Source organism: Melanotaenia boesemani, chromosome 4, assembly GCF_017639745.1.
Source record: "Melanotaenia boesemani isolate fMelBoe1 chromosome 4, fMelBoe1.pri, whole genome shotgun sequence".
Taxonomy (NCBI): domain Eukaryota; kingdom Metazoa; phylum Chordata; class Actinopteri; order Atheriniformes; family Melanotaeniidae; genus Melanotaenia; species Melanotaenia boesemani.
In genome coordinates, this window is record NC_055685.1 from 32633807 (window position 1) to 32653357 (window position 19551).

Sequence of the window (19551 nt, forward strand, 5' to 3'; positions counted from 1 at the left end):
TTTTATGGACAGAATTTCTAGGAGCAGCAGAGGTGTTGAGGGGATCCGGTTTGGTGGCCTCATGACTGGGTCTCTGCTCTTTGCGGATGATGTGATTATGTTGGTTTCATCAGGCCGTGATCTTCAGCTCTCACTGGAGCGATTCGCAGCAGAGTGTGATGTGGCAGGGATAAGAATCAGCACCTCCAAATTCAAGACCATGGTCCTCAGCCGGAAAAGGGTGGAGGGCCTTCTCCAGGTCAGCAGTGAGGTCCTGACCCAAATGGAGGAGTTCACATATCTTGGGGTCTTGTTGACGAGTGCGGGGAGGAGTGAGTGGGAGATAGACAGGCAGATCGGTGCGGCGTCTGCAGTGATGCCGACTCTGCAACGGTCTGTTGTGGTGATGGGGGAGCTGAGCCAAAAAGGCAAGGCTCTCGATTTAGCGGTCAATATACGTTCCTACCCTCACCTATGGTCACGGGCTGTGGGTAGTGACCGAAAGAACAAGATCGCGAATACAAGAGGCCAAAATGAGTTTCCTCCGCAGGGTGGCCGGGCTCTCCCTTAGAGATAGGGTGTGAAGCTCGGTGATCCGGGAGGGGCTCAGAATAGAGTCGCTGCTCCTCCATTTCAAGAGGTTGCCTCCTGGACGCCTCCCTGGTAAGGTGTTCCGGGCCCAACCCACTGGAAAGAGGCCCCAGGGAAGATCCAGGACACACTGGATGGACTACATCTTGCGGCTGGCCTGGTAATGCCTCAGAGTCCCCCCAAATGAGCTCGTGAATGTGGCTGGAGAGAGGGCAGTATGGGTTACCCTACTTAGGCAGCTGCCCCCGTGACCTGACTCTGGATAAGCAGCAGATGATGCATGCCAGTGTATATATATATATATATATATATATATATCATCAGGTGGGACCTTATCACGTTAATTATGATTAAAACTTACAAAAATTTTAACATGTTTAAAAAATGTACGTGTTTAATAACAGTTTGCATTCCAAACAACGTGGAACGTTTGTCAGTAGACAGATACAAGACTTATGTGAAAGCATGTATAGTTTACTCTTCTCAATGAGCAGCAGGTGCTGCCACAAGCCTGGTCCAAGAGCAGTTACAGCGCCTCATCCTCAGGCTGCAGAACTTCTAGCTCCCAGCTGCCACCAGCTGTTTTCGCTTCAGTTTACCATCAGATTTTAATGCCTATTAATGAAGAGTGTGGATGAAAACATTTTAAAAATTAAAAGTACTCAACATGTTGCAGACTCTTAATTATAGCAAGGCTAGAGCTGTTAGTTAAAGTACATAAAATGGCACTTCAAATTCAGGTTTATTAATTTTTAGCCATTTATTTTCTACTGCTGAAATGCAATTAAATGTCTAGCGGTGGAAAGTGGTAACAGGTTTAAGCTCTCTTTTTAGAGAGATGGCTTGGTGCTTAGAGGGTTAACTCCTGTGAAATGACATCTGTGATTCTTTTTCTATCTCTTTGGTGTTATGTGCATGTATGTTTTCATCTAGTTTTGTATCACATCTGTTGTGAGTCTTACATTTTTGTTTTTTCTCCGTGTTTGACTACCTCTAGTGTGGTTTCATTTAGCCAGCAAAATATGTAAGATTGGGAATCACAAATACTTTGGGTCAGATTAGCAAAAGATCATGGTTTGGCTTAAAATTATCTATTTCCTTACAATAAATAAATAAAATACTCTGAAGGATATCTGACAAAATAGAAGTGTGTAACATGCTGGAAGTAAAATCGAGCCAGTTCTCCTCAAATGTTAAATCATTCCCTTAAAATTGTAATAGCTGCTTGGCCACTTAGGAGCAGTGGAAACAACAGCTAGTAAAATAGCAATAATAGCAAACAGATGGCTTTGTATAAGTATGACTACTGGAGTGGCTTTTCTGACCACTTCAAGAATCTAAGTCCAATCTTCAAATTTTTTTCTCAGCTCTGGTTTCTTCCCAATTTCTGATGGAAATATCAGGCTCTTTGTCCTCTGGATGTTTGGATCTATTTGCTAACTCTCTTTGCCTTACAAGTAGAAATAAATTGTGAAGAAGCTGTATTTTGTATTTGGGTACAAGGATGGAGCAAGCGTGGCCTCAAAACCCCAAACAATGGGCTAGAAAAAGGTACAAATTGCAGGCTGAAGGGAAACTTACTGTTGGTTCATCGCTTAACCAGGGCTACTTTTAGTGATTTTTGTTCAGCTTTTAATTCAGTGTAGAGATTTGTGTACTTCTTTAGTGGCTGTTGGACTTGGGGTTGATGGGGGAACTGAAACACCGGATTAAATTTTTTTTTTACTAATTCTCCCCCTAGAAAGTATAAGTTAAAGATGTTTTCATCTGTGTTGGGGGTGATTTTAAACAAAGGAGCACCACAAGGTTTTGTCTTTTCGTCACTTTTATTTTCAGTTGTTACAAAAGAAATGCCAATACATGGCAGTAATGTCAAAATTTTTAACTGAATATGCAGAAGACATGCCTTTAGCAGGTCTCTTTTATAATAATGATCATGACTCTGATTATGATGTTCATGTTTCCAAACTGGAGGAGTGGTGCAGGGCTGGTTCTTCGCTAATTAAAGCAGCACTGTGTATCTTTCTGGCCGTATACTTTTGTGCCTCTGACTTGTTTTGATGGCCCAGTGACATTTATTATGAACATTCCCGAGGCTGAGACAACACAACTTTTCTTCTGGGATGCTGTGTCATATTTTGCTTCATCACATCATCACGATCTATCAATAATTTGAGATAACAACTACAAAGAGTTTGAGCTACTCCCATTTGGGAGGTGCTATGTAGCATGTTTTCATCTGCATAATATAAGTCCAGGTTGTATGCAGATATTTGAATGTTTAAAGGAACAGTGTGTAAGAATTACTGAAATTTAATAGTGAAGATGGGCATGAAAATTCCCTCAAATGCCAAGTACAGTTGTGAATCGACAGTGGCCACAATTATTCCAGACTTAAACATGTTTTCATCCCTGAGTAAATCTGGTGGCCTGAGGTACAGCAATGACTGCAATACAGGTAACGACTTATGGTGCCTTTCAAGGCGCCGTGGACATGAGGACCCAAGTGCAAGCAGAAGAGGCAGGAGGCAAACTAGCACAGGTAAAAGTTTTTAATAAAGTAAAACTAACCTAAACATAACAAAAAAGACTCTGGAAGAAAAAAGGCTGACACAGCATGGACCACATCTAACCGAAGCAACAACAACAGATTAGCAAGGAGTAACTGAAACCAATGGCTTAAATACACTGAAGGATTAACAAGGCACAAGTGAGGTGAATGAACAATCCGACCAGGTGGACTAATGAGCATGAACCAAAAAGCAACACAGAACTAAGCATGACCCTAAATACCAACAAATAACATAAATCGTGCTCATGACACTATCAAACAAAGCTGGTAATGCAGTTTTAAAGCTAAGGGGGTTTGTCACGTCACATAGAGTTATTTGTCATGAGAAGACATATGTGGCACAAATGTGGTAGCTGCCAGGTATATGTACCCACAACATGGCTCATTCTTGGCAAAAAAAAAATACATAACATTTATTTCAGTAAAGTGATTTTATACCAATGGAAACTATGTTTAATGACATATCAAATTTTTCTGTCATTAACCTTTGATTTTGTTATACGCTGCACCTTTAATGAGTCTTTGAGATATTGAAACAAAGACTAAAAAGAGGATAGATGTGGTTAACAGTGAGAGGCACTTGAAAACTAATGGGGAAAAACACACCCTGAACTCTGAAGGGCAGTTCTTGCAGACGACAGAAAAAGAGACTACATTTATACAGCATATGAATATGATTTATTCTCTTTTTCCAAATCCTGCTTTTAATAAGTAGTAAAAGCTTGAGATAAAATACACAAGTAAAGCAGAGTCATCCACTGACTCACTGCAGTCCAATAATTTTGAAAGCATTTTATATAGACAGAGTATTTCCAGAGAAATCTTGGTAAAAACAGATCGTACTTTGAAAGGAATGCATGGAATCCTAGACCTTTAATCTGCAAAAACTATGTGGCCTTAGGAGAGCATATAAAACTGAAATTATGTAGCTGTCAGAAGCACATACACAGAATATCTTTGCATGTCCAGCTTTGCACTTAAATGTAAAACAAACTCTGTGTTCACGTTTGGAAATAAGGAGGCAAAGTCAAAAGTCTCAACACAACCACACATGGTTGTAATTATCTCTGACTAATTGTCAAGCTGTGGAGCCTCTGTGTGTTAGAAATGTGGCATTTAGCTCTAAAATACTGGATGCTAGAGTAAAGTTAGCATGTGTGTGTGTGTGTAGGAGGTGAGTTGGAGGACTTTCTGAATTTTCACTCTAGGACTTTGAAAGCTCTGTTTTCTCTGCTCTTAAAGTAAGCTGCCCACAGTAGCTCTGATCAGTAAAGCAATGAGTCATTCTAAGTAGGTTTCCAGACAGATGGAAGCAGTTAAGGCCTGTCCTACTGTTCTGCCTCAGTTCAACAGGCTTTTATTTTCTTTTTTAATTGCATTAAAGCTGTCCAAATGCCTGCTGCTGTGACAGCAGAGACATGGCCAATCTGTAGTCTATGCGCTTCTAGTTCTCTTCATTTCATTACTTCCTAGAAAACTCAGCCTGTTACTATCATTCACTGTGCAGCCATTATTTAGCTAAATGTTCCCATCTTGTGCTTCTAGTTTTCCTCACTATGTGCCTACATTTCCAAAATATTTTAAGTTTGTGTCCCTAGCAGATTCTTCTAGCCAGTGACGTGCGGTAAAGTTTATGGTTGGTGAGACACTTATTTACAATTGTAAGAACTGAAAAGAGCATCTTATTTCAATATTCATTCATAATAGCCAGGAACATAGTAATAGAGGTTGCCGTGGAGAGGAATGTCGTGGGAAAGGCAAAAATGGACGAAAAGACAAGCTAAAAATGTTCAAAAAAGCAAAACTAATAAAAATAAAACAAATTCTTTGGTTAATATTTTCTTTTGTTGTAGTTTAAATTTATTAAGTGTAAGTTGTTTTCTAATTAGGAGTCTGCAAGATTTCACAACACTTTTAACTTTCTAAATGTTTTCTTCCACACTCCTCATTAATAGACATTAATACTGACGGTAAGCCAGCGCAGCATCATCCAGCAGCAGCTTTGTATGTTTCATTTTCAGCCTGGTCATAAAGCAGAGGTGATCATCTCCTGCTCTGAATGCAGCTGGGAGCTGCTGCTGCATGAAGCCTCTTCTGATTGCTTTTGGACAAGGGAGGAGCCTGCACAGCACCCATTCCTCACTGAGAAGAATAAACTATGTTCAGTCTTCAAAAGTCTCCAATATTACCAGAAAAAGTCGCTAGATTTGTTGCTAGTCGCTTTTAAAAGAAAAGGGTCTCTAAGTTGTCAACACTGCCCAAGTCGTGGTGGTGTGTGACTGGGCCCCCTTGAGGTGAGGCAGAGTAATGTTTGCCTCACCTGCAAACTTTTCTCTGCATACAATAAACAGGGATATTTATCTCACAAATACATTAAGACATTACACAGACTGTAGAGTTATGGTGTATAACAAATATTTCTGTAAAATTCATATTGGCGATATGCTGAGGAACAGAAAGGGGCATGCATCATGCAACCCAGTTTGTATTGGATGGCACAGTCAGAGGAGAGGCACAGCTCGCCTGTGCCTCCACCAGGGTATCTGTATTTGATCAGGAAAATACTCAAATTTTACAGTTTACCTAATAAACTGTCAAAAACGTGTTAGAGTCATACTGAGAATGTATTTTTAACACAGATCAGTGGAAAATATTAATATATATGTTACGTTTTTAACGCACTGCCTCACCTGCTTCCCCTGACCGCACGTCACTGCTTCTAGCACAGATTAATAACGTGTTTGTGTGCTGTGTTTGTTTTCATGCATCAAAAAGATTGCTCTGATGAGCATCTGTTAAGCGCCACTGATGACACTCCAAATGTCATCAGGTTGTGAGGTTATGATGACTCACAGTTTGACATTAAACAGGGCCACTGTGCTCTGTTTGTCTTCTTGTCTTTCTCACAAAGCACCACAAGCTTCATTACCATTTTTCTGTGAACACATGACTGAGCTGAAGGTTCATTTTCCCCATGGCTTTTCTAGAGGTCTTTGGTCATTGGACCTTTACCCTGGACTCTTCCCATATGCTGCACAGTGACAGATGGTGACAGATGTGTAGGACGAACTGAACAAAATGGTTGAAAGACTTTTGTAGGGAATTAATCAAGAAGAAAATAAAGTCAGAGCGTTGAAGGAGGAGAATTTTAAAGAGAATAAATAGAGATGAATTTCAATTTAATACAGCTGTACGTAGCAGTGATATAGGACAGAAAAGTTTATAAGACATTTAAGTTTGAGACATTCTGGAAGATTCTACAATCAGCAGTAGGCCTGTCGCGATAAGCAATAAGTCAATTAATTGAACGATAAGAAAATAAGAGCACGATAAGTTTGCCGGCCGCGATAATTTTTATTAGTCCCCCCTTTACCATAAACTGTGTATGACAATAGGTTTCACTATGGCGTATTTCGACTCAACGCTCTGGTTTCTTGCGGAGTGATCTCTCTGGTGTCATACTTGACTGCAGCATGTTGCAGCACGAGCCGGTAAGCCGCATTTGTTTTGCAGGGCTGCCAACACGCAATGGCCGTGAGACTTGCGCATTTAAGTGGCTTCTCACGCTCTCGCGCTAAACCTCCGATTCTCATGCTGAAATATGTAAATAAGTCGAATGGAGAAATAATAGATGCAAGCACCTCCTCTTTTATCATTTCGCTGCTCCCCACATGTAAGCAGAACACACACATCTAGCTTACGACGTCAGTACAAAGCCCCCACTTCCTGGTCTACCGTAATAACCCCTGTAATCCGCAGGCACATTACGCAAATAGAGTCAGCCTATATACTAGTGTTGTGCGATGTGTCTAACTTTGTGTGTGCGATCCAGCAGCTCAGTGCGCGTGAGAGTGAGCGTGAGCGCAGAGGGAGGAGAAGAAGAGCTTATGAGGAACGAGAGTAGCAGAAGAAGAAAAGGTGTGAAGAGAAGAGACGGAGCGGTTAGGCAGAACAGTCAGGAAAAACAATAACGGTGCGTTATAATAAAGCCGTTTCTCAGCACAACCGCTGTTTCCTTTTTTTTATGGTGCTCCACGCCGTGAGCGGCGAGAGAAGAGAGTAATTGGGAGTTAACCCCGAAGCCAACTCCACTTCGGCCCTGGAGAGGACGGATCTCCCCCGTGTCCTCCGACTACTATCGGCGGATAAGAAGCGGGAATGGTTAACACTAGCGTATTTGACAAAATACACATTAAGAGCAATGCCGGCTAATCGAGAGGTTTGGGAGGATTCCCAGTGGGCTGCATTACTTTTGGGCCGGCGTCCCGGCTTATGTGAAAAAGGCGCTTTTATTTATTTAGTTTATTGATCTTTGAAAATGTGTACTTGCATTATTATTATTATATTAGTTGAGAATGGTCTCAAAATGACACATTAGAGCTTTGCGCAATATTATCGTTTATCGCGATAATTTCTGAGAAAATTTATCGTACAGCTAAATTGGTTATCGTGACAGGCCTAATCAGCAGATCAACTGGTGATAGGTAAGGGTGTCAAGATTTGATATAAAAGGAGCCTCCACCAAACTTTAGCTCTATTTCAAGCAAATATGGATTATGGCTCACAGCTTTGTACTATACATGGTCAGAGAAACACCAACAGGGATGGGAATTGAAAAACGGTTCTATTCAGGAAAAGGTCGTAAATTTTCCAAAGCACTAGAATTGTGCACCACTGGGCTTATCAATGCTCTCTATCAGTGCTGACAGGTGCTGGCCAGCTCAATGACTACAAATAAACAGACATGCATGTTTGTTTGTTGTTAGGAGAGCATGACTACATGTCATTGACAGCAAGACAATGGGACAAGCTCACTGTCTGTATTGTAAAGGCCAATAATGGTAACAGCTGACAGGACAGACCTATATTCTTACACAGCCTAATCACAACTCTATTCCATGTTTCTTACATGAGTGGGTGGGGGTGGGGGCCTCAGTCAGGTGTACTGTGACGGGCTCTGTGTGCACATCAGGCCATGCGCAATACAGAGAGCAGAGGAGAAATTTTGTTTTATTCTATGAAGTCTAAAAGTGGGCTGCAGCACAAAGCTGGGAAAAAGACTCCCACCAGCAGCATGGTGGCAGGTCTGATCTGCTCTGGTTGGGACTTATTAATAGTTGTTTTAGCCCCCTAGTAAATAGTGTAGATTCTTTCCAAGTGCACGTGTTGCTTCGCGGACTACGGCAGCGAGCATGTGGTTTACAGGTGTGGAGAGAAGGTTCCCTTCATAAGCTATGCTAGATGTTGCTCTATGTGCTTCAGTGCACTTCTTGATACTATGTACGTTCATTCCTACAACGTCCAGTATGATGTAAAATCTACTATGAATTCATCTTTGCATATCACCCTTTACACATATGATCTGACCTACAATGACAGGAATCTAAAAATAGAACAATGCAAATTTCCCTGTAATCAAAATGACCACCTGTAGCCAAAATAAGTAGAAATTATCATATTTCCTATGTTCATACTAAATATTAAAACTTGTTTATTATTTATTCACACAGTTTCAGGAAAAGTCAAGGACCAGTAAGCATTTATGATTTAAATTCATAAAATTATTGAATATGCAAATTTTACAATGGTCAAAATAACGGTCTTGGCCACTCTTGTCTTAAATGCATCTAATGTTTACAAAATAAAGATTTAGCACGAAGATATATTCACCACTACTGATTTTAGCTGCAGGTAAAGTTAAAAGTGACCATTTCTGTGAAGTGCAGTGAAAATCACTGGTTGAGTGTCTGATTTGAAAAAAGGTCACTTGGTAATTAGATTAATAAATGTGGTAGAGGGAAGGGAAGGGGCTTAAAATCCTAGATGTTCTAGTTCATCACTAATCATCAATAGTTTCCCAATACATAAATAGATAATATTTTTTATTTTAAAATTGTAAATCTCTGTAAATATTTGCAGTGTGCAGAATATCATTCAGAGAGTTTGTAGATATATCTGTGTGTAAAAACACTGAACAGAAACAAAACAGAAGCCATTGTTGGACGGTCATTACTTCTGAGCCTTCAGGCAACACTGCACAAGAAACCATCATGCCACCATAACAAACATAGCCCAACATTTTGGCATACAGTAGCAAACCATTTTTACTCAAGTTGACCAATGCATCCATAAATGTAACCTGAAACTGTACTAGATGAACTGAGCTGAAGAGCAAAGCTCTCGATTTACTGGTCAGTCAGGGTTCCTACCCTCACCTATGATTACGAGCTGTGGGTAGTGACCAAACGAACAACATTGCAGATACAAGCACCCTATCTGCCTTAGAGTTAGGCTGAGAACATAGTCATCTGAGTAGAGCTGCTGCTCTGCTCGGGAGACAAATGAGGTGGCTTTTACATCTGTTAGGATGCCTCCTGGATGCTTCCCTTTCCCAGTGGGAGGAGGCCCCTGGGAAGACCCATGATACACTAGGGCTATGCGTACATCAGGACCCCCGCAGGGGAATCCGACAAAGTGGCAGGAGAGAGGGAAATCTATGTCTCTTAGTGTAGGCTGCTGCCCCTGCAACCATTTTTTTAGATAAGCATTAGAGAAGGAATAAAATACAGTATTTCTAAGGAGAAAGCCATACTGTATATCAGCTCTGAGCAAAAACATTCCTGAGTTCTCAGGACACCAGCTCATCTCAGATGGACAGAAAGACAATGGACATGTGTTTAATGGTCAGATGAGTCCATGTTTCAGGCTGTGATCAAAGAAAGATGCAAAATCCAGCATCTATGATGACATGGGGTCCATCAGTGTCCATGGCATGCATGATTTGCACACATGTGAAGATACCATTGATGAAGAGATGAATATTGGAGACACATATGTTACCATCAAGGTAATACCTCTTCCCAAAAGGGTTCATGGTAATTTCAGCAGACCTCATTCTGCATGACATAAAACAGCATAGCTTCACAAACACAGAGCCTGCCTTCATTAAAATGAAAAGGAGAAAGAAACAATGATGCCCACAGCCTGTCAAGCTACTGAAATGTTTCAGTTGGTGTCACAACACACAGATTCCTCTGAAAAGCAGCAAAAATGTGCATCCTCATTTCCCAAAAAATTAAAATGTGTTATTCAATGAAAGAGAGATGGAACACAATGATAACCAAAACAATCAAAAGACTTTGTTGCTTAAAAATGTCTAAACATTATGGTAACTGAAAATAACTGAAAATAATCTTTGTGCTTTGTAGAAATTAATGCATTTTTGTTGCACTTTAATAAGCTTGCAATTTTGAGTGATTACCTCCTCTTAAATATCCAGTTAAAGACTAGAGCTGTGGCTAAACTGCTTCAGAAACTGTATTTCTCAACCACAGTAGTGTTAGAATTTAAGCAACTGAATAGTTGCCACGTCAGACATTTTATTTTTATTCAACCACGCCATCTAGTGGCCAATTCTGGATCCATAAATTGTGTTAAATAAACAACAGTAAGTGGCCTTTGGATGGCAAGACATTGTTTTGATAAGATCTGAATATATCTTGAGTATGAAGGGCAGACTTATCTGTGATTCTATCGTAGCATTCTCTTTTTCTTTTTTGTGGTGAGATTAAGATATTACATGTGAGTTCAATGGCACCGTTAAATGTGTAGTTTTGTCTTTATAAGGACACACAGCTGTGTCTGCTCTGTCTTCCACAGACATAGCTATGCTCTGCTTTGCCAAGACTGAAAAAATACAGCACACACTTTAACAACTGGGTCAGAGATACACACATTCACTGAACCTCAGACATGGATAAAATAAGCCTCAGCAGCATGATATGGTAGCAATGTATCCACAGTGGTTTCATCAGCTTCTCTTTTTCCTTTTTGTTTATGTTTCTATCATCGTTACAGCCAACAGTAACACGGACAAGTCTCTGCTTATATATGCAGTATGGATTGTGTCTAGGTCCAGTTTATGAGCTGTGCAGGTACCGTCCTGTTTGAAGTAGGTTTACGGGGTCACAAGGAGAAATCTGTGCCAACAAATGAGAAGTAGCTGAAGCTGGAGAAAGTACAGGTCCGCTTTAATAGTTTAACGGTGCTCTCTTCCCTGGCTAAATTGAACCATTCATCTAAAAGGATTTTCAGTCTTTCAGCCATGACGTGAAAGATTGAGATTCAGACAAGAGTATAATGAGGACTTCTCTGAAAACAGGACTTTGCTAAGTGTACTTGTGTTTTCTCTATTTGTCTGCTTAGGTTTGTTTACATCAAGAGGATTTCCTTCCAGGCCAGAGAGGAAGAAAGAGGGATGAGAAGACATAAACAGAGGTGAGAAAGTCACCCGCTGGAGAGCAGCTGCTGAACAGACCAGACAGATAAATATACATCACTGTGTAGACGCTTCTTTCTATGCTTTTATTAAGAATCAGTTTCAGTATACAGAGCAGCAGATTCTACTCAGCAACATTCTGAGTATCGTTGTGTCTTGTATCTCTCATGAATATAAAAAATTGAGCAAATAATAAAATATACATCATCATATTGGTGGAAGTTGATAGGAAATGGAAAATTTTTTGGAAAATACTCCTTGTCAGTTCATGGTTTGATAGCTTATTTGTAACTTTTTGCATGACAGTTTCCACACTGAAAACACCTTATCTGAGCTGTTAATGCACTAGCTGTTCAGGGTGGATGTTGAACAGAAGGTTATCGCTTCCTCTGTGAACTTCGAGAAGAAGTGGGCGATCACTCTGCAGAGCGTCGTGGATGTCTTCAGTGGTCTGGACTGGCTGCCCATTCAGCTTCACGATAACATCACCAGCTTTAATACCTCCACTTATAAACATGAAAGAAATTCAGAAACGGGTGTTTAACACTTAACGACAAAGATTATGTAACATTATAGAAACACAGGACGGACCAAAATCATTTGAAGGAACAAAGTTCTATAAAGCAGATAAATTCTACTTTGCTCTGGATTCGTGTGTGTGTGTGTGTGTGTGTGTGTGTGTGTGTGTGTGTGTGTGTGTGTGTGTGTGTGTGTGTGTGTGTGTGTGTGTGAAAATACCTCTCTGCTGGTGAGTTAGGTATGACCTCCTGCACCACAACTCCACTGCTGACTTCAGGAAAGTCTGGATTCTGATGTTTAAGCTGTGCCATAAGACTGAGACCAACACAAAAACACTGACGGAAGTATAATCTATATACAATGCTGGTTTAACTTAATGCTAATTAATATTTGGGCTTGAAATACTCAGAATGTGTAATTAAAGCGACAATCTAATATATGTGTGTGAATGTTTCAACTCACTCTTTTGTGATTGTGATCATTCTGATCCCTAAAAAGTATCTCTTCACTTGTGACACATCTGTAAACAGCACAAAAGTAGCATCTTCATTTTCCACAGAGCTTTAAACAGTCTTAATGTTTCTATGACAACCTTCAGCTGCTCTCACCTGCATCAGACTGTGGTTCCTTTATACGTCTTGTTTGCTGTCTTGCTTTTTCTGTCCCAATGACAACAAGGAGGATGCGAATTAGTGATGAATATTAAGCAGTGATGCTAATTTATATGTAGGGTGGAAAATCTTTCGCTCAGGTTGAGATCGCCCACCTTTACTGTGTTTGGCTTGAGACTCTGACAGGAAGTGGCTGATCCGGTCTGAGGGGATGGCAAAGGAGATCCCTGCTGTTACTTTCAGAGTGTTGATACCTATGACCTCGCCATCCTGAAAGAAACACATGACTAAATGTAAATGGATGCACTTATTTAGAGCTTTTAAGGCTTTTCTGGGTTAGACAAATCAGTTTACAGATGTTTTGCTCACTTTAACGCCAAGGCTGGACCTAGAGGGGTGGGCCAGGGTGGCACTGGCCACACCTGAAATCTGATTGGACACCAGAGGTGACACCTTAGATGATTAACAGCTCACTGGAGGAGGAGGAAAGAAACATCTTTCCAAACACACATTGACCACCAGTGTCACTGCACCAGTTTGAATTACTTTTTAAAATGGTTTCCTAATTTTTCATCCTTTAAAGGCTTTATATTAGTAAAAATAGTAAAAAGGGTGTTAACCTGATGTTAGCCCTAAGCTACATAACAGTGCTAATCTAGTTAAATGCTAGCAATAGATTAGTGTTAAAATTATGTTTGGAAACAATGTTACGTTTAGTTTTCAGTAAGTATATTTAGGGACTAAACATCAACTCGATTAATCCATATTTTCACATTGGAGCTGAAAATAAACTATAAAGATGCTCAAAGAGTATCCATGTTACTTAGCACTGACTAAATATAGCCTGTAACCAGACTTATTTTGTACAGGAAGATATAAAAATGAAGAATAATAGATATTTCAGGCTTTTTAATAGAGGAAGGGCATTAGTGATGGAATGTTCAGCTCTTTTCAGAGAGCCTGCTCTTTTGGCTCGGCTCCCAAAGAAGAGCCGGCGCTTTGCGCTTCCGAACTGCTCTTAACCCTCTCACGCATGAATTATGATAAGATCAGTCAGGATTACTTTACTAAGTGTTTTATACATCTTTAGGGATGAAAAACAAGGTTTTTAAAAAACTTTTTTCTATTTTAATTTTATAAAGTTACAGTTATCTGTCCACTTAAGTGTACTTCGTGCACTTTGTACTGTAAAAAACATCTATGTAATAACATGGTAGTTATGTAGGTATAGTTGTAATTTAGTTATACAGTTGTAATATGGTATTAAGTTGGAATAGCCTGTAGGCCTCTCTATTTTGACAAACCTGTCAGCATTTTCGGGGTCCAGTGAGTAGTTGTCAACAAAGTACACGTATCTAGAATTTGTTCGGATCTGTTCAATAGCATTGCATTGGCTATCAGATCAAGACAAAGGCCTCTCTCTGATGACCAGTGCATTCTGGATCTTGGGTATCTGACATTTGACATTACCACATTCATTCCAAGAAATGTTTTGAACTCCTCTGAGGTCAATGAGGTTTTGAAAACACATTTGTGTTCAGCATTTTTACGAGGAGCCTTATATTTGCCTCCTTTTAAGCATTTATTCTGATACAAAACTACTTTCTTTTGTTTAATATTTCAACAAAAAGCTTATATTGCACAAATGGACAAATAACAGCAAACAAATCCACAAAACAGAACAAGAACCATACTCAAGAAAGCAGCATAAATGTCCTTAGTGCAGGTTGGCATTCAGAAAAATAAGATGCCTCATCTTGGATAGGCTGATCCAGTCCCCCCCTCCACCCACCCCCTTTCTGTTTTCACATAATGGTATGATCTTATATCTTCACATGTGATCGGCCACCTGTCCATGTGGGCCAATCCAAACAAAGCAGTGCTATGGGTAAAGCTGGGGCTGAGCACTGAGAACTAAGCACGCAGTAAAAGGAAAAAAAAACAAAAAAAAAAAACTGGGAGCCGGCTCTTCTGATTCACTACTAAGCATTAGCTCTCAGAGCCGGCTCTTTCAAGCATCGCACATCACTAAAGGGCTTGGATAAGGCTGAGACAGATCCCAACAGCCCCAGTCTCAGCAGGCCCAACAGCTCCCAGTGAAATAGCCATGAAATTCATTGTGGTCAGACAAGGATCCAGTCTACCACCACCAGAGAGTAAGCCAGAACTGATGGGGAAAGAAGCCGTTGATCCCCATACTACCCCATCGAGCCACATACTGCGCCCAAAAACAGCAGCTTACTTTTCTAGTGACCTTTAGTGAAAATATTTCCACTTGATGATCCAGATTATTGATGTAAAGATGTTTTATTTCTCGTGTCTCTATAATGTGACCACAGTTATCACAGCAGTGTATGTACATATGTGTGTGTTAGAGAGAAAACACAATAATTTCCTTTCTAGGTATGTGCTAGAGGGGTCTGAGAAAGTAGCCAAGCTGCCAACACTGTGTTAGCCGAGCTCTGACGTGTGTGTACCAGGAAATCATGCACTGACAAATGTTAGTGTTGTTTAGAATGCAAGCTGCAATTAAATTCATTATTTTTTAACACATTCTCTTTTTTTTTTATTAATTACAATTAACTGTTAGTTATGAATTAACTGTTAAAGTCCCACTCCTAATGAAAAACATGTATAACCAAGCAGTTAATCACAGGGACTCCACTTACCAAGTTAACAAGGGGTCCTCCAGAATTTCCATACTTCTCACAAGAATAAAAGACAAAAGAAAAAATATGAGAATAAACTTGACATGGATACATGCATGTGTATGAATCTGTGTTTGTGTTTACATTGATAATAGCATCAGTCTGGATGTAGTCCATGTCTGAGTCCTTGATGCCCAGCTCTTTGCCATCTCTCTGCGCTGTGCTGACGATGCCAGTGGTCACGGTGTTCTGCAGGGCAAAGGGGCTACCGATGGCAACCACAAACTCCCCTGGTCTTAGATCAGCTGAACAACCCAGAGACAGAACATGGAGCTTCTTCTGCTCCCATATACAGAATCAAACACACACACACACACACACACACACACACACAAAGAAGTAAACAGATACATGAATGAGTGAGGAAATACATTCAGAGAAGAGGAGAGAGGGAGGAAAAGTTTAAAGCTTACAAAACAGTCCAAGTATTTGAGATAAGGGTGTGAGAATACACACATCAGCGCTGGTTCTGTGAGTCACAGAGTTACAATTATGAAACTATCCCTGCTTTGCCTCATGGACGTCTAGCAGGAAGCTGTCAGACTTTGGCACAAAAACATGTCAGGATGTTTCATGGAGGGAAAGAAAAACCCACATTTCATCATAATGGAAAAAGAGTTTCAGGATCAGAGCTTGTGCTTTTACCTGTGGATTGACTTTTATGGTGGCTATGTCTGCCTTCCTGTCTATGTCTCTGACCACAGCTTCATATGCGTCACCGTCATGGAGCTGAACACGCAGCTGTGGCCTCCCTGCCACGGTGGCCGGTGTGGTCACCACGTGAGCGTTGGTCACAATCACACCCGCGTGGGTCACAATGAAACCAGAGCCACTGGAGAGACGGGTGTGGCGGCGAAATAAAGGATGTCTGGGGAGGAAAAGAAGAAAGAAAAATAAAACTTATACTGAGGTCATTTCACATTTTGGTCACCATGTGTGGCATAAAGTTAAGTAGGCTCTCTTTGCAGGACTTTATATCATCGCACTAAGAAGACAAAGTAGAAACTTCATGGCCACAGTTTTCTAAACATAAACATACATTTCTCTTCAGAGTTTAAGAGATTAGTCTATTAGACTACAAATAAGAAATATGGTTGTTCTTAGGGGAGATAAACTTCACCATTCCAGACCTGATCAACGAAACTCTTTTGTTTTACAGTGAACTTTGGAAGACATAGATTAAGATAATCACACATACGCAGACAGCAACACACACATTTCACACCTTACAAACAGTTCAATGTGGACAACAGCAGGCGCTATTTTCTCCACTACATCAGCAATAAAGTTGAACTTGTAGCGAGGGCTGCTGGGATCGACCAGGGATGAACCTGCTGGCACAAAGAACCCACAGACAGCTGGAGTTACACAAAAACACAAACATTATTCACAATCAGGATTGTAAGATTAAATCACAACATCAGACTTCCATTCAATCTTAAAATTAGGATTTTTGTATGAATGACAACAAATCCCTAGTGAAACCCTTACTTTATGGTATCTAAATATTATAGTTTTTTGTTTTGTTTTTGTTGTTTTAACTTTTATTGCTCATTTTGAATTTCAAACGCACCTCAAAAAAAGTATAAAATTAAATATATAATTAAATTGACAGGGATCATAGCTCATTATTGCATCCATTAAAGAAACGTGTCTCTACCATATAAACATCCATATGTAATCATTTTCTCTACACCTAAGCTCTTCTTACATGGACTGAGGTGATGTGGAAAATTGTCCCGTGGTTTAAAGAATCCACATAAGAAATTCTGCCTGAAGATCAGGATTATAGCATCTTCTGGACTTCTGAGAAGGACTATACAACTTGTTACCAGAACACAGTTCAAGAGCCAGTCTGTGGAGTGCTTTTAAATCTTCATAAAATCCTGGTTCTCCAGAAAAGTCTGACAGGAATGTTACCCAATCAGAGGTTATGTTGTTGTTATGAGGTTGTTAAGCAGGTTGTTATGATTTATGGCACCAATATGTCATATTTTCATTTGTACGAAGGAATCAAATCATGGCGACCGTTTGGGCAGTTTAAGTTTAATAGAAAAGCTCGATCTTCAGAACTTTATTTTCCGACGTTATCACTTTTAGAAAATGTTATAAAACGTTACAAATGTTTAAAAGATGTTTGAAGAAACATTTAATTACTTCTTTTGGGGTCATTTTATTTTCTTCCTTATATCTTTACATTTTATTTACTTCACTTATAGTAGCAGATGTTCTTTTTCTCTCTTCTTCATGATTAAACTTTATGTTGTATTTAAATATTAGATTTTCAAGAAACATTTATATCATAATTTCCTTTAGGTCATTAATAAAGTATTTTTTTCATATATTATTATTGTTATCAATTGTTAATGTGCTAATTTCCCTAATGCCATCACACACTTATACAGTTCATAATGATACGCACGCAAACATACAGGCACGTGTGATTTATTTACCTTTTGATTTTTATTTTCACATGTGGAAGCTTCCATGAAGTCTCTCCCTTCCATTTTTTCCATCCCTGTCTAAACACTAAATGTTAAATATTCAATGCTGACGCTGAACTAATGCTTGATGATTTCTACTGTTCTATAAATTGGTGACGTCTTCCAGAATGTTTTATTAACTGAAGGACTTGCGTCTGAAAGACTGTGTCAAACCCCGTTCTGCACATATTAGTACAGTCTGACTGTAAACGCAGTGAGCTGCTAAACTGGCCAGTCAGCAATCCAGACCTACAACCAAATTAATAAAAATACAACAGAGGACGCTCCAAACTCACTAAAGCAGGAATGTGGTTTCTTTAGTTCTCCAAGCTCTTAGAAGGTGTTGTTTAACTAACTAAATGCTTAAATTTCCACACTGATTAGGTCTGTGCGCACCAAATGCAGTCCTACCTGCGCCTGGAGGCAAACAGGATCCTTTGTGCGCTTGGCTCACTACGTGTCTCCCCTTATGCGCAGCTTTTCGACTTGCTGCTTTCAGCTTACACACATTCCCGTACGTTTTGCCATCGCTTCCACACACTTCATGGTCCGTCTTACACCGGCAGACGCCTTTGGAGCCTCTCCGCCTCCCCGCAGCGAGCAGCTTGCACTCCAGGCCATCCCCGCATGGCAGGTCGTTTTTGCGGCCGCAGGGGTCCCCCTCCCGCGGCGAGCACACCAGGCAGCAGTTACATCGGTCCGGGACGTACCCGCCGGGACAGCTTGGGCTCGGGCACGAGCTCACGTCGCATCGGGCGGCACATTTTTTGTCAGAGCGCACTGCCCCAGCAAGGTCGTACGTAAAGAGGAACGCAGCTGTAAGGAAAACTAACTGCATTGTGATGAACACCGACATCACCACAATGACTGGCGAAATTAATTTTCACCTTCATAAAATCATAGCAAATTATGACACTGAAAACATCCAACATCTGAGTTGCTTTTTTTGTGCCGAGAAGCAAATCCGGTGACTCTACTAAAAATTGTTCATGGCTGGTTCCTCAAAGCTCTGTTTAGATTTAACTGGGTCACGGCCAGTCATCCATGTCCGCATATTTTCACAACGCGCCTTCACTTCACTCCGTTTTGAAAATGACTAAACTTGGAACCGTCCAACACCGGTACAACCGAAGAGCAAGCCTTGAAGCTGAGACAGTTTTGCGCACCATCTAGTGGAGACAAAAACACACAACCAGCACATTTTACAGACACCCAAATGAAAAAAGTCTGACAAGTTAAAGGTAGAGAATGTAACAAAATCAATGGTCAGTGACAGAAAACTTTCCAATGTCATTAAAACTGTTTCTGTGGGTATAACTTTACTGAAATAGCTGTTATATTTTTATTCTCTGAGAATTTAAATTTTGCCATCGGTCCATATACATGGCCGGTGCCAAATTTGTGCCACCATTTTTACTATGGTGCTTCTGAAAACAAACTACTCTGTGTGTGAAGTGAGACAAAGTGAGCGACAGATTCTTTAGCTGTGGCCACAGATTACTAATACACGGGAAAGTCTGCAGCAGGTGTGTCCAAAGTCGGTCCTCGAGGGCCGCTGTCCTGCAGGTTTTCAGTGTTTCCTGCTTCAACACACCTAACTCAAATTCAATAGATCCAACGGCCTATTACATTTTGCACAATGACTCAGTCATTTGAGTCAGGTGGTTTTGGAGCAGGGACACATCGAAAACCTGCAGGATTGTGGCCCTCGAGGACCGGAGCAGGACACCCCTGGTCTGCAGGATATCATTGAAACTGATCATCTCAGTATGTCTTTGGTTCCAACCAAAACCCTATAAAATTCTACATG

General features: G+C 40.4%; 1 protein-coding gene and 1 long non-coding RNA gene across 5 annotated transcripts in view; one reads left to right on the forward strand and one right to left on the reverse strand.

Annotated features, from left to right (window-relative positions):
• The window catches only part of LOC121638863, a 21413-nt gene extending 13978 nt beyond the window's left edge, over nucleotides 1-7435 (forward strand). Inside the window, exon 3 of the long non-coding RNA XR_006010092.1 lies at nucleotides 7132-7435. This is a non-coding gene — a long non-coding RNA (uncharacterized LOC121638863). The remainder of the gene's footprint in view (nucleotides 1-7131) is intronic.
• A 3948-nt stretch (nucleotides 7436-11383) lies between these two features.
• On the reverse strand, nucleotides 11384-19067 carry LOC121637696 (serine protease HTRA3-like). Of its 4 annotated transcripts, none has more exons than XM_041981916.1 (10): nucleotides 18153-19064; nucleotides 16484-16592; nucleotides 15904-16126; nucleotides 15343-15537; nucleotides 15220-15252; nucleotides 12706-12820; nucleotides 12548-12598; nucleotides 12402-12459; nucleotides 12159-12254; nucleotides 11384-11926 (listed from the first exon to the last, which is right to left on the reverse strand). In XM_041981916.1, the coding sequence occupies exons 1-10, from the start codon at nucleotides 18595-18597 to the stop codon at nucleotides 11758-11760; spliced, it is 1494 nt and encodes a 497-aa protein (XP_041837850.1). In that variant the 5' UTR covers nucleotides 18598-19064; the 3' UTR covers nucleotides 11384-11757. The 4 variants fall into 4 exon arrangements, with proteins under 4 accessions (XP_041837850.1, XP_041837852.1, XP_041837848.1 ...); XM_041981918.1 differs by having other exon boundaries at nucleotides 16484-16589; nucleotides 18153-19063; XM_041981914.1 differs by having other exon boundaries at nucleotides 15220-15537; nucleotides 18153-19067.
• Between the last annotated feature and the right edge of the window lie 484 nt (nucleotides 19068-19551).

Excerpts from the sequence above, each read along its gene's own strand:
- LOC121637696 (XM_041981914.1), bottom strand. The coding sequence starts at position 18,597 with ATGTCGGTGTTCATCACAATGCAGTTAGTTTTCCTTACAGCTGCGTTC. Across the intron at positions 12,821-15,219 it reads GAGGACCCCTTGTTAACTTG|GATGGCGAGGTCATAGGTAT; the intron begins GTAAGTGGAGTC and ends TGTTTCTTTCAG. Across the intron at positions 12,599-12,705 it reads TCAAGCCAAACACAGTAAAG|AAAAAGCAAGACAGCAAACA; the intron begins GTGGGCGATCTC and ends TCATTGGGACAG.